The 13,586-nt window shown below is 52.1% G+C and overlaps 1 protein-coding gene and 1 pseudogene across 1 annotated transcript; both read right to left on the bottom strand.

Moving 5' to 3' along the window:
• Positions 1-3,671: 3,671 nt before the first annotated feature.
• Positions 3,672-5,366, bottom strand: LOC142586365 (kelch-like protein 10). The gene has a single exon (XM_075697614.1). It carries the CDS (start codon positions 5,364-5,366, stop codon positions 3,672-3,674), a length of 1,695 nt encoding a protein of 564 aa, XP_075553729.1.
• Positions 5,367-9,805: 4,439 nt separating this feature from the next.
• Positions 9,806-10,825, bottom strand: LOC142584443 (cyclin-dependent kinase 1 pseudogene; annotated as a pseudogene).
• Positions 10,826-13,586: the final 2,761 nt, after the last annotated feature.

Raw genomic sequence — 13,586 nt, 5'->3', positions numbered from 1 at the left:
TGAACATATGGGGTTCTACGTAAGACGGGTGAACTACATCCATCGTAGCTGCGGAATCGCGAAGCACTCGGCACTCTTTCCCGTTCACGAGGAGGTCTCGCATGTAAGGCTCGAGAAGCTTCATGTTCTCGTCAGTGCTGCCTATTGAAAAAAACACAACTTTTGGTGTTGTTTCCGGACACTGCGCCGAAAAGTGACCCGGCTTCTGGCACGTATAACAAACGCGCGCTTGCCTCATCTCGAACCGCTTTCTGCGTTCGGCTTCGGCTGCTGCCGTCTCCTCAGGTTCGGTCGCACTGCTTCCACTCGCATCCGCACTACGCGTGTTCCCCTTTGCTCTCATGGGTGTGAACTTCGGCCTCTCAAACTTCGAGCCAAATTCACCCTTTTGACCGTCCTTAGCTCCGCGAGCTCGACGCGTCACAAACTCCTCGGCTAGCTCAGCGGCTTTAGCCACCGTACAAACGTCTGGCCTATCCAAGACCCAGTATCGCACGTTCTCCGGTAACCGACTATAAAACTGTTCTAGCCCGAAGCACTGCAGAACTTTATCGTGGTCACCAAACGCTTTCTCTTCTTTGAGCCACTCCTGCATGTTCGACATAAGCCTATACGCAAACTCTGTATATGACTCACTTTTGCCTTTCTCATTTTCCCGAAACTTCCGACGGAACGCCTCCGCAGACAGCCGGTACTTTTTTAGAAGACTCGATTTCACTGTGTCGAAATCCTCTGCCTCCTCTCTATCCAAGCGAGCGACTACGTCGGCCGCCTCGCCGGGTAACAAAGTGAGCAAGCGCTGTGGCCACGTTTCCCGAGAGAACCCCTGCTTCTCGCACGTTCGCTCAAAGTTAACCAGGAACAAACCAATGTCCTCTCCAAGCTTAAACGGCCGCATCAGGTCAGTCATTTTGAACAATACGCGTTCTCCTGCACCGTGTGCCTGACTTCCATTACGAGCGCGTTCCATCTCTACCTCAAGACGCTTCATTTCCAAAGCGTGTTGACGGTCACGCTCTTCTTTTTCTTTCTGCTCTTTAAGTTCGCGCTCCTGTTTCTCTTTTTGCTCTTTAAGTTCGCGCTCCTGTTTCTCTTTTTGCTCTTTAAGTTCGCGCTCCTGTCTTTTTGACCTCTCCTCAATAGTCTCAAGGCATTCCGACAGCTCGTCATCCTCAGCCTCTAACTCAAGAATAGTCCTTAGCAGTTCAGGTTTTCTTAGTTTGTCTGAGACATCCAGACCCAACTCTCTTGCAAGCTCCAACAATTTCGGTTTGCGCAACGACTTCAAATCCATGGCTGCTCTGAATGCTGCTTTCTCTACTGCTTACTATTGTCTTGCCGCAAACTAACCCGGCAGCAACGACAACCACAATTACCAGCTCTGTTTCTAACACTAACAAAAGCCTGGCAAAGCTCAGAAGAAGAAAGTCCCGCACTCACCAAACCTCGCAGGCAGGAATTCCGCGCAGTCGTTCCGCTGCAGGCAACCAGTCGTCACACAGGGCTCGTTGCACTGCTCCCGGATCGTCGTTGAGCTGCTCAGCATACAGTCAACTGCATCTCTTCGCTGCTGGCCTCCGTTGTCGCGATCTCACCGCTGGCAGACAGTTGTTTGAAGTCGGAGGCGATCTCACCGCTGGCAACCAGATGTTTGAAGTCGGAGGCGATCTCACCGCTGCCAACCAGATGTTTTGATCGTAGCGCTGGTACGATCTGTTGGGAACTCGGCGCTGACGCCCGTGGTTGTACCTGGGTCGCAAGCCCCAAGGGTAGCGTTGGCCTGGCGGCCTGGGGTACAACTGGAAGCATCCGAAGGTCCCGGCAAAGCATGAGTCGACTGGTAACAACGAAACAACTTGTTTATTTTAACATCGCAAAGAGTTGGCGGTCAGGTTTGACCGAAGTAGAGAGACGGGAGAGCACTTTACTCAACAGAAGAAATCGGAGCCCTCCTTTTGGCGTCCGGGGGCAGCTGTTTTTATACTCTCGCAGTTGAGGGCAAGAAGGAACCCCTCAAAAGACGAGCACGTGAATGTACAATGGGCTAATGGTGACGCACACTGTCGTAGCGATGCCGTAGCACCATGTCGAGCACGATCTCGTAGCACCCTGTCGTAGCGCTGCCGTAGCACCATGTTGAGCACGATCTCGTAGCACCCTGTTGTAGCGCTGCCGGTCGGGCACAATGACTGTAATGAGAGGATGATCCCTGCTTTCGCATCGCCTGGTTCTGGCACAATGACTGGAATGCGAGGGTGATCCTTTGCGGTCGCATCGCCGCAGTCGCGCCTGGAAACACCTGCCGATGAGCGTTGCGGCGACGACGATCGGGCCAAAATGTCTGCCGCCCCGCCGCAGTCGCGCCGGCAAAACCACGTGTCGCAGGCGAAACGCAACAATGTCTTTATGTATTTATAATTTATTGTTTTAATGCAGTGGCGTTTTTAAAGCATCGGGTCCAGTTAGACGTCGTGCAAAAATTGCAACGTGATCTGCACTGTCCTGCGACGCATTTCGGATGGGATCAATGACCCAAAATAAAGACCTCCGAGAATGAGCGCGCCTTGCTACTTGCCTGTCGAACGCCTGTCGCGCGCGCCCGCGCATGCGCTGGACGTACGCAAAATAGGTAGGTGCACTAGCATCTGAATGCAACGCCGTCGACGAGAACAATGCCACAGCCCCAGAATACCCGCCCTGGTTGCTCAGTGGCTATGGTGTTAGGCTGCTGAGCACGAGGTCGCGGGATCGAATCCTGGCCCCGGCGGCCGCATTTCGATGGGGGCGAAATGCGAAAACACCCGTGTACTTAGATTTAGGTGCACGTTAAAGAACCCCAGGTGGTCGAAATTTCCGGCGTGATTATAAGGCACTACGGCGTGCCTCACAATCAGAAAGTGGTTTGGCACGTAAAACCCCATACTTCAATTTTTAATTTAACGGCCCCAGAACGTTTTCTGTGCAACAAACTTTGTGTCACAGGATCTTAGTTTCGGTGGTTTGCAAAACATTGAACTCGGGGACGAGATTAACGAAGACGCCTGCGACGAAGGTCCGGTTGAGCCCCTGGCGGTCAGATGCGAAACCTCGGATAACAAAATCAAGCAGAGGGTTCGTATCTGCTCTCGAAAAAGTAAGGCACACACATGGAGCCATCGTGCAAGGTACAGGGCTTAGCGCAGTACCCGCAAGCTCGCTGCGTACCAGATCGCAAAGCCCAATCACCAAATGAAATTTAATTTTGTGGCCCCTCAGCTGCGCGCATCCCACAATCTCTGGAATGTCCCGAGTCAAAAAAATAATGACAGTTTCTTTTTTTTGAGTGTGAAAATCTTTAATGCGGTCTTGGCATCACAAGACATGCAGTCGACACGCGAAGTAGCTGGTCTTAAACGAAGCTAACTGCACCCCAGACATCAATGAAGAACAAAATTGAGCAGTCAAGGTTTCCAGTGTGTCTGTTCCGCACAATATTTACACTGTCGATTATGTGTTGAAACCGGCGAGAACCGTTCTGGTCTCCGTTCTCACAATTATGAAAGCTCTTGAAGTAAGCACAAGGATATTGAGTAGTAAAATGTCTGTCCTCTTCCGCTACTTCACAACAAAAAGAAATCTGGTATCGACAAAAAAAAAATCTGGACAGCTTCAAGTTTCGTTTCGGGAAACCCTTACAGCACAGCGCAAGCACACTTGTAGTCCATTTCCTTGGGCCTGTTGATGTAGTCTATAGCGTTGGGCAGGTTCCTGATCACGCAGGCTGTGTAGAACCAACGCGGCGGCGCGTAGCCCGGAATGGAGTGCCATTTCCGGTCATCACCCGAGAAGTACTCGAGACAGCGCTTGTAGTCCTTCTGGTTGGCCTCGCCGATCGCGTAGATTTTGTCGTCCAAAACTACGGCGACGACCTTGTCCGTGAAGGTCTTGGTCTTGGAGCCTTTGGACCACTTGCCACGTTTGGGGTCGTAGACCTCACACACGCTCGACTTTCTCGAGAGTCCGCCAATGACGTAGATTTTGTTCCTGTAGGATACAAGACCGTGGAAAAGCCGCTCGGTCTTCATCGGCGCTATGATCGTCCACCTGTCAGTCTCGGGATCGTACGCTTCGGCCGAACGAAGAAGCTTCTCCGTAGACATGCCGCCAACGATGTAGACGCGGCCCGCGCAAGAGGCCGCCCCGGCGCCGAGCCGGGGATGGTTCATGCGGCCTGCGGTACGCCAAGTGTTCGTGGCGGTGTCGTACTCCTCGGCGGTGTCCAGCGTGACGATGCCGTTGGGCGAACCGCCGATGCAGTACACGCAGTCGTCGAGGACAGCTATACCGAAGAAGGCCCGCAGTTGCCTCATCGGCGTTATGGCCGACCACTTCACGGCGGCTGCGTCGAAACAGTAACAAAACGGGCACAGCCTCGCGATGTCAGCGCCCATGACGTAGATTCTGTGACCCACCGAGACACACTGCAGGCCGAAGACCAGGTCCTGTCTGAAGTCAGTCTGCACGGTATTCCACTCGTTGGTCTTGTAGTCGTACACCTCCCAGGTGTTGCTCTTGTAGCCGCGGTGTATGCCGCCGTACACGAACATGATCTCGGCAGGCACTCGCTGCACGAACATGCTGTGGGTAGGATTTAACAGGCACGCGTCGCGTCCCGACTGCTGAATTGTGTAGCAACGCTTGACGATCGTCTTGCAGAACGTGTTCTTCGAGATGAAAGGATTGCGCATGACCACCTTTCTCAGGTAGCTATCCTTCATGAGGCAGAAACGGATGTGCGGCAGCAGCTTGTCCAGACACGCATAGCGTTCCTTGGGATCGGACTTTATCCAAAACACGGTCGCTTCCCAAACGGTCTCCTCGCGGCGTACCTTTAGTTCGTCCGACGCGAGCAGGTCGACCAAGTTCTGCAGGCTCAGACTGCGGAAGTCGCAATTTTCCGAGTACACCCGCTCGAAGTTGTCGAGCAGGAAGCGGAGCGCCAGCTTGCGCAGCGGTTCGAGGTGAAAGAAGCGCGCCATCTCCAAGACCCTGACGCAGTTGTCCAGGTCCACGTTGCGCGACATGAACGCGCAGCACTCGCTGAGCAGCCCATCGACGAGCAACTGATCCGCCGCGACGGTCAGTTGTGCGACGTTGTCGGCCGTGATCGCCACGTCTCCCGTGCTGGCGTACGCAACGATGGCCTGCAGTTCTTCCTTCGTCACCCCGGGGATGAGGAAGTCGCCTTGGCTCGCCTTGGAGAGCGGCCCGTTGAAGAGCGACTCGAAGTACTCGCTGCAGGCACTGAGCGTGCCCTTGAAGACCGCGACGCGTCCGCCATCGGAGGTCCGCAGGGTGGCCAGCGAGGTGAGGACAACATCGCTCATGACTCGACGAATCGCATCCGGCCGCACCTCTCTTCGGAAGTCACCGGGATAGGTCTGCTCTTGCACCTGGTCTGCTTACCGGCAGATTGCGACGGGCTCGGAAAGGGACAGCGGCGAAGCCAATGCGGTAGGCAAGGTCTCGCGTCGGTCGCTGAGGCTTGCGACGCGAGAATTTAATCGCGGCGGTGGCGCAGACGGAAATTTAGTCGTGCTTTTCGGAGTCTCGAGGTGACCGCTGCATGCGAGAGCCGCGGTTGGGCTCAGGGCAGTGAGCGCACGAACGGTAGCTTGCTTGCTCCTCAAAGGCGCTTACCCATTACGGCCGATCGGCTAAGACACTGAGGCGAAGCAAAAGGTGCGCAGTGTCCAGCAATGGCGACGAGAAAACCGCTCAACTAAAAAATTATTTCTCTTTATTTTATATTTTTTATTGTTGCGTGTACTTTTCATCGCCTCCAGTGCGGCGAGCTCCCCTAGTGGTCACATGTGCCATGCATGATTTGAGGCCACAGTCACAATATCCATTCTTCCTCATGACCACGTGCCCCAGCTTCTCGTTGCTGGTGCTGGTCGGAATGCCGAGGGCTTGCGTGGCGACCTTTCTGATTTGCGCAATGAGTCTATCTCTTTCGGATTGTGACCAATTGAGCATAGCCGCAACGTGTGCGAAGTGACAGGTGACGAACGGGTGTATGAGTTTGATGAGGTTGTTCCTTGAGGCCCCTGCGTCCATTGGCAATTCTTCTGATGAGCCCGGTAGCGTTGTTTGTCTTGGTGATGAGCTTCTGAACCGTAGAGGCATTGACGTCTGTAGTCTGCGATCATACTCAGGACTCTGATTTTGTCGACGCACGGAATGGCGTGTCCCGAATTGGTTCGTACGGTAATTTCCTGATTATAATCGAAGTCTGACCAGTATGGCCTCCGGCCCTTCTCCGTGGGTCTGTGTACGAGCAGCTCCGACTTGGTAGGCGAGCATCTGAGTCCTGTTGGAATTAGAAATTCTTCTACGGTGTGCACTGCTTCTTGCAAGATGCCCTGCACCATGCCCGGTTCCAGCAGCGCGCCCAGATTGCTAGGCTTTCGACGACGCCTCCGGGGCGCACGATCCTAGGGAAGCTAGCCTTTGCTCAAGGAAACATAGCAAAAGACTTTGTGGACCTCCCACGGAACATCCGCGCCAAGATAACGGTCCGACCTATACCCAGAAACGTACACCCCGAAAACAACAGGGGCAGACGACAAGCGAGAGGACAATTCCTCCTTAACCAAGCCTTGACGAACCGCGAACGCTCAGCTTTTGTGGAGGCGGCGGCATACGCGGGAAACAAAGCTTTCGCAGTGGCGGTTGTGGACGGCCGCGGATCCACAAGACATGCAGCCACGGTAATTGCAAGGAAGCCTGAACAGGCCGAACAGGTTGCGATCGCCGTTGCGCTCACCGACGACAATCTTTCTCGCATCTACAGCGACTCCATAGCCGCTATCAGAGCTTTTCAAAAGGGCACGGTCTGCGCACAGGCTCTCAGAATTGTCACAAAGAAATAGATTAAGGACCACGTCATATACTGGTTCCCGGCGCACTTAAGACCAAAGACCGGCGACGTCCCCAACCTTAACGAGGCGGCACACGAGGCTGCGCGCCGGCTTACAGACCGCGCGGCTTCACCCGACCACTCGGAGAACAAGGACGCCCCCACTACATACAATGAAATCACTAAACACTACTACCTACAACGTAGAGAGTATAGCACGCGACACCGCACGCTCACTCGAGCTCATGAAAGCGGTCACACTTAGAATGCCACAAATAGACACATACCCCGACGAAAAACAGACTACACCACTACATGCCTCAGCTCTACGACAAGTCTTATCGCACCAATTGCAATACATCCCTTAACGTCTAACATTTACTCTGGCCGTGCTCGCAAGCTCACATAAACTCCGAACCAGACAAGCGCAAGTTTGAAGAAGCAATCCGGAGCGAAGAACTCGCTCCCCAACTCTGTGCCGTCCAGCAGGTCCACGACGCCGCCAGGAAACTCAACCTCTCGGTTCCGTCGTGGGAGACGCCCACTCCATGAGAGCCCCAAAGCTCTCGTGGCCTGAAGGGCCTATAGAATAAAGTTGGTTTCCTTCCTTCCTTCCTCATGAACAATGTCCCGTGTAGTTTAATCATCAGCAAAAGTCACGTGCAGTACGCGACCATGACGGCAATTAAGGAATGAACTTTCACAGCGCTGAACTAACAACGCAAGCCTTATTTTCCTGAGAGCAGCTATGAATATACGCTTAAAACCATCGAAACATAAAATGCTAAGAGAGCGACAGCACAAAAATGCACTCTGCAGAACGATATCTCCACCGCACTTGTCACTAATCACGTTTGCACTCCTCATTTGAGAAGGACAACAAATCTACATTGACGCACTTGTCACCCCGTTTCAAAATTTCCTGCGCTTCAAGGATTTCACTGGTATGTCTATTTATTGCTATGCGATTACGCAACCACAATCGTAACAATGCGTACCAGGGTGCTCACTAACAACGCCCTTCCGAAATGTTTCCCGCAAAATAAGAAAGAAAGAAAAGCGCACTGATGTCGAATATCGAAGTTGGTCGCGGTGGCGCAGGCTCCAGCGGTTCAGCACACGGGCAAGATATCAGTTGAAATTATCCCGTAAACTTGGCATCGGATAAGCTGCAACGTAAAGCTCGTTGGCAAACGAGCTAGTGTCAATGTCACGTCTTCGGCACCTGACAAACTTTCGAGAATACGCCGTCAGGCCATCGCTAGCTCAGGTTCTAGAAAAGCGCGCGCCACTAAGCAAAGAACAGTTCGTGCCGCCTGGTGAAGGCGTCGCCAGCAGAACGTGTCAATATCGTGCAAGAGCGAGTATGTAGGCCAAGCTGTCCGATGCTTAAATGAAGGGCTTCGAGAAGATAGGTATTCTGTCGAAAAGGTTGCTAGCGCACCTTGGTGCACGCTGTCGTGATTGTGGTTGCCGGTGTAGCGCCCCTTGCCTCAGGCCCCCGATTTGATGCGCGTGCAGCGGCCGTCGAGGAGGAGGAAGTTGGCTCCCGGCCGCGCAGCGTGCGCAGTGCGATATAAAAAATAAATAGAGCAGTTCAAACCGCAACGCTGCCGGAGCTGGGGCTTCCTCGCATTAGCTCAGACCCCGGCATGCGTTCCCACCAGCCCAGCAAATTCTCTTGAAATGCACTCTTCGCCCGAGCTCGGTAGACGAAGCGCGGAGAGAAAGGAGCAGGACGCCGAAATTCGCCTGAGGCAATAGTACAAAAACAAGTCAACGCTCAAGAACTGGTTATTCATTTCATTGATGTATATGATTTGGTCGGATTCATTCGAAATATGACTCTCGGTGTCTAGTCGTGGCTAGTTCAGCATCCGCTAACACATTGTGTCAAATAGGCAGTTGAATTCCCTTGCAAGCTTGGAACATTATTTAGCATCACGCTTGTTTCCTTTAGATTATCTACTCTATTATGTCCATGCAAATAAGGAGAGCCAGTACGAACAAATAAGCTACGATTGCTGAAAAGTTTATTAACGTGAAACAAATACGGCGTCTTACTTATGATACATGCATTGCTCGCCTTTGCAACAAATGTAATATATTTACCATTGTGGCGCCCTGTCGTCTAATTTCTGCTGCGTTTGCTGCCCAAGATCAGTACGTTAAAGGAGACTAATTTCTGCTGCGTTTGCTGCCCAAGATCAGTACGTTAAAGGAGACAAGCGGCTCAAAACGGCGAGGACAGGAACAGAGAATGAGTAACAGGTTCGTTAAAGAGTGGCACGTAGCTAGGTTGTCTGGCACCCGGGGCCCATAAATCTTCTGTCACTCCCCCGCACCCCCTCCTCCCCGGGTGTAGTTGAGGAAGGTGAAGATATCGACAATTTCCGGGTGTCTTCAGACGTATATGACACCCCCCCCCCACTGGCCCCTTGCACCCCCCCCCCCCGTTGCTACGCCACTGGGCACATGCCCATAGACACACACACAAAGACGATACAAAAGTTAGATACAAAAGTTGATAGTTCGCCTAGGTCCTGTTACTCTGCACATGTCTTTTTTTTTTTTCTGCGCCGTTTGCTTCCCTTCGACCTGAACATCTAACTAGCATAAAGTGAGATTCTGCTTGCGCAGTAGATGTTGCATCTTTTTCGCGATATTTATTCGCGGCAGTCCTCGTATTGCTTTTCCTAATCGAGAGAGAGAGACAGAGAAAGGAACGTTTAATGATATGAAATGCAGAGAGGTCAAACTAAAATAAATTCCCGTAGCCAGCCCTAATGAAATATCACATACATTAAGCATGCGTTTGAACTCTCTTTATTTACAAGTGAGAACCCTACGCTGCCGTTTCCCGAAGCCGTGCTCCTCGCATTTCGCCATCCGTGTTCTGCGGTGGAATATCTGCGGGTTCTGCGGCGCCTGCGGAGTCGGAAGGCGCACTCAATCCACTTTGAGTTCGGCGTCGGCCTGCTTGGAAGCACTCGAGCCGGCGAAGTAGGGATGTGCCAAGGCGTCTCGGGCCGATATCCTCTTGCTGGGAACGTAGAGGAGCATCTTCTTAAGGAGGTCGACCGCATCGCCGTCCATCTCGGGCACCAGCTCGGACAGGATGCTCGCCTTCCAAAAGGGAAAGTTCGGCTTGTAGTTCGGCAGCTGCGCCACGTCGGGCCACGTCTCGTCCGTCGGCGTGCCCAGGACGCGGAATATGCGGAACAGCTGGTCGATCTCCGAGTCCCCGCGGAACAGAATCTTGCCCGTGGCCAGTTCGAAGAAGATGCATCCGATGCTCCAAACATCGACGGGCGTCGAATAGCGGCGGGTGCCCATGATGACCTCGGGGGCTCGGTACCACAGGGTGACCACCTCGTGCGTGTACGGGCGCACGGACAGCGTGACCGCCCGGCACAAGCCGAAGTCGGCCACCTTGATCGAGTCCTCCCGGTCGATAAGCAGGTTGGCGGGCTTCAGGTCACGGTGCAGTACTCGCCGCTGGTGGCAGTAGAGGATGGCGTCAAGGATCTGGCGAACGTACTTTTTGACCACGGCGACATCCAGCTTCTTGTTCTTGGGCAGCGAGTCCAGGCGCCTCCTGAGGTCCGTGGTCATATACTCAAACACCAAGTATATGGCGCTGTTGGATCCCGGCATGACGATGTCTACGAGGCGCACTATGTTCTCGTGCGTCAGCTCCTTGAGGAGGGTCACCTCTCGTATGGTCGTCGACGGCACTCCGTCTGCGCCCTCGACGCGGACCTTCTTCATTGCCACGGTCTTGTTGTTCCGCTTGCACCTCGCCTTGTACACGACGCCGTACGTGCCTTCCCCAATCTTCTCTATCATGACGTAGTTGTCCATGCTGTCCAGGCCGGCCTCGATGCGTCTCCGCGAGGACTGCAGCGGCACGAAGGTTCGTGGTCGAGGCAGCTGCAGTATCCGCGGTAAACGGTCCCCGGGGATCGTTTGAACAAGGCGGGTAGCAGCTCGAGACTGCCCGACCGCGCGCGTACGCTGCTCGCGAAAGGCACGTCAGCGCCACGCATAGGCAAGCATGCTAGCTGCTGAAAAAACGAGGTGATATGGCCGCACGCTATTCCGTTGCTTCCCTTTTCCGTTCCCTTCCGTGTGTAGGCAATAAACGTATACGTGAAATTCAATGTCGTTCCTCACAGACTGAATTAGTATGGCCTTCAAACATGCAGCGCTGACATATGATAGCAAAAAGAAAATAATGATGATGGATGAATGAGCGCGGAGGCGCATCGCAACGTATGAAGAGGACGTATGATCTCATAACTGCGCTAAGTATGGAATGAAAACATGCACACAAATAAAATTATGCGCAGCACACGCGTAGTCATGGCAAGCTCAATGGCATGGTAGGTTACAGGACGCACCAACTATATCCTCGTTCTTCGCTCTATGCTGAGAAGCAGCATGCATACGCAGCCGACCGGCATTCGTGTAGGCTTCTATGACTGCTGCCAAAATGACAATGCTTAAAGCGAAGGCTTCTGCAGGGTCGGAATCCCGCCGGATGCGTATATACAGCTCCAGCAAACAGGCTTATAATAGTCCTGTATGCTGACCGGCAAAGTAGCGCCAGAGAGCGCACCTCTCTTCGGAGTAATAAAAAAAAAAAAAACTCCTACATAAAACCTGAACACATAATGCGGGCCCTCACAGATATATCTAAAGCATACCAACCTCTTACTGTAATCGCGCATTATATTCAAGGGCTTATTCGATTTGACCTTTCTTTGATATTAGCCATTGGGAAACAAACACGAGCGTGTTTGTTTCCTTTCTTGTTCTGTCCTCGCGCAGTTCACCCACAAGTTAATATGCACCAACAAGCCCAGCTAAAAACCTTTCTACACATTCTGTACGCGCATAAGTACGTAACAGAGCTTCTTACAATTTCTGAATAGCAAAAGTCATGTTCTTTTGCTTTGTATGAGACAAGCTTAAAAAGCAAATCGTTTGTCGGTGCTACCTGTTGACAGGATGCTGCTGTCGACAGGTAGCATCAATGTCTTTACACGCCACATGCAAATGTACCGCGTACGCAAGACCCTTCCTGTCGTCTTATAGCCCTTTCAGTAAGGTTAGCGGTTATTCGCTATATAACGATTGCATAAAAAGCGTGCGTACCTTTCATTGTCTTCTTAGCGGAAAAAAAAAGTGGCCCTTCTGTATGTCCCCGTGTCGGCCAAGTACAGAACCGCGCAACGCGCATTGTGGCCTTTCTTCTGCGTTCCTTTCATTACTGGAACACTGGCCGATGGAGAAACAAAACCTTGCAGCACACAGCAGACCGGTGTGCACGTGTGAGCAGTGAGCGCCGAGAGCAGACGAAGAGAAATGTCAGCCGAAGCGATAACAGCAACAGTGGCGCCCGTTGGCGCAACGAATGACGCAACTAAATACAAAAAAAGAGTACGGCCAAAACAAAATAGGAGGAATCGCATTTTATTTCTACATACAATTACGCGTCATTCTACTTTATTAAGCATGCGTAGGTCCCAGAGATAGAACGAAATATGTAAAATGTATTTATTTTTCCGTTAGCCACCAGAAACGACGATAAGTGCCAGAATCAGCTGTCGTGTCCATATTGTTACGCGAAGGACGAGTCAGTAAAACGAGCAACTATTTACAGGTTACATTTACAACAGCGGTTGCAGCGCTGACCGGTTAGATTTACAGCGCGAGCCCAGTTTGTTCTTCGTCGTCTTTTCTCGAGTGATGGCGCCCACGCGCCTCGTTCAAACAAGCAAATATCACATTCGTGTAGCAATATTATTGTATGAAACCATAGAAACTCTATGAATGAAACTATATGGTTGTGTCCACCATGGAGGAAGGCAAAACGGGAGGGAGCATTACGTCACGCAGCCAGCCTTGGCAAGCGAACCATATAGTTTCCTACAATATGACACTCTATGAAGCGAACGCTCTGTGAAGCCAGCCCTTTGCTCAGTGGCGACCCTGGCGACCCAACATGAGACCTCTTGTGTCGAGATCACGAAGCAAGAATCGAGATTTGCTAAGGCGGCTGGTTTAGGCTGGTCGCGCCTACTTCGGCCGCTTTTCTTCTCCTAGGCAGTGCGCTCGGTCTCCCTGGCGTCTTTCGCTGCCTGTCGTGCCTCATTCAGCCGGCTTTATTCTTCTAGCTGGGCAACAGCGTCCATACGGAATGCCTTTGCGAACATGCACTACACCCATTCTAAGATTGTTACTAGTATCATCTCCAACCAATCTGCTTTGCCGGTTGCCATTTCATGCTTACATCTACTCTTGATTACGGGAGCCAGCAATTTTTTAAAACCACCTTCGCTGCACTCGGAAGATGCCGTATGGCGTCGGAGGCGGTGGCGCCATCTATGTCGCGCCCTGCAAGCTAACCACTTTAAACGGTCCAAAGCTCCAGGGCTCCGGAGTGTATACCTCGAGGAGTGTGAATAGGAATGTGGTAATTAAGTGGCTTGTGAAGGAGCACGAGGACCCTAAGCAAGATTCCAGTAGAAACCCATACTTGTCTTATACGAAATATATTCCTCCAGCAAGTAAAACTTACAGGTCCCATAGCAAAATGTACAGGTCCCATCAAAATTTTTGCATCCTGTATCAGGGCAATACAATGTTGTATAAGAGAAGTAAAATGCTTTACGAGTCT

Source organism: Dermacentor variabilis, chromosome 6, assembly GCF_050947875.1.
Source record: "Dermacentor variabilis isolate Ectoservices chromosome 6, ASM5094787v1, whole genome shotgun sequence".
NCBI lineage: Eukaryota > Metazoa > Arthropoda > Arachnida > Ixodida > Ixodidae > Dermacentor > Dermacentor variabilis.
This window is presented reverse-complemented; position numbering and strand designations above follow the sequence as displayed.

Bases quoted from the DNA above. Each gene is read 5' to 3' on its own strand.
- LOC142586365 (XM_075697614.1), bottom strand. From the start codon at position 5,366: ATGAGCGATGTTGTCCTCACCTCGCTGGCCACCCTGCGGACCTCCGAT.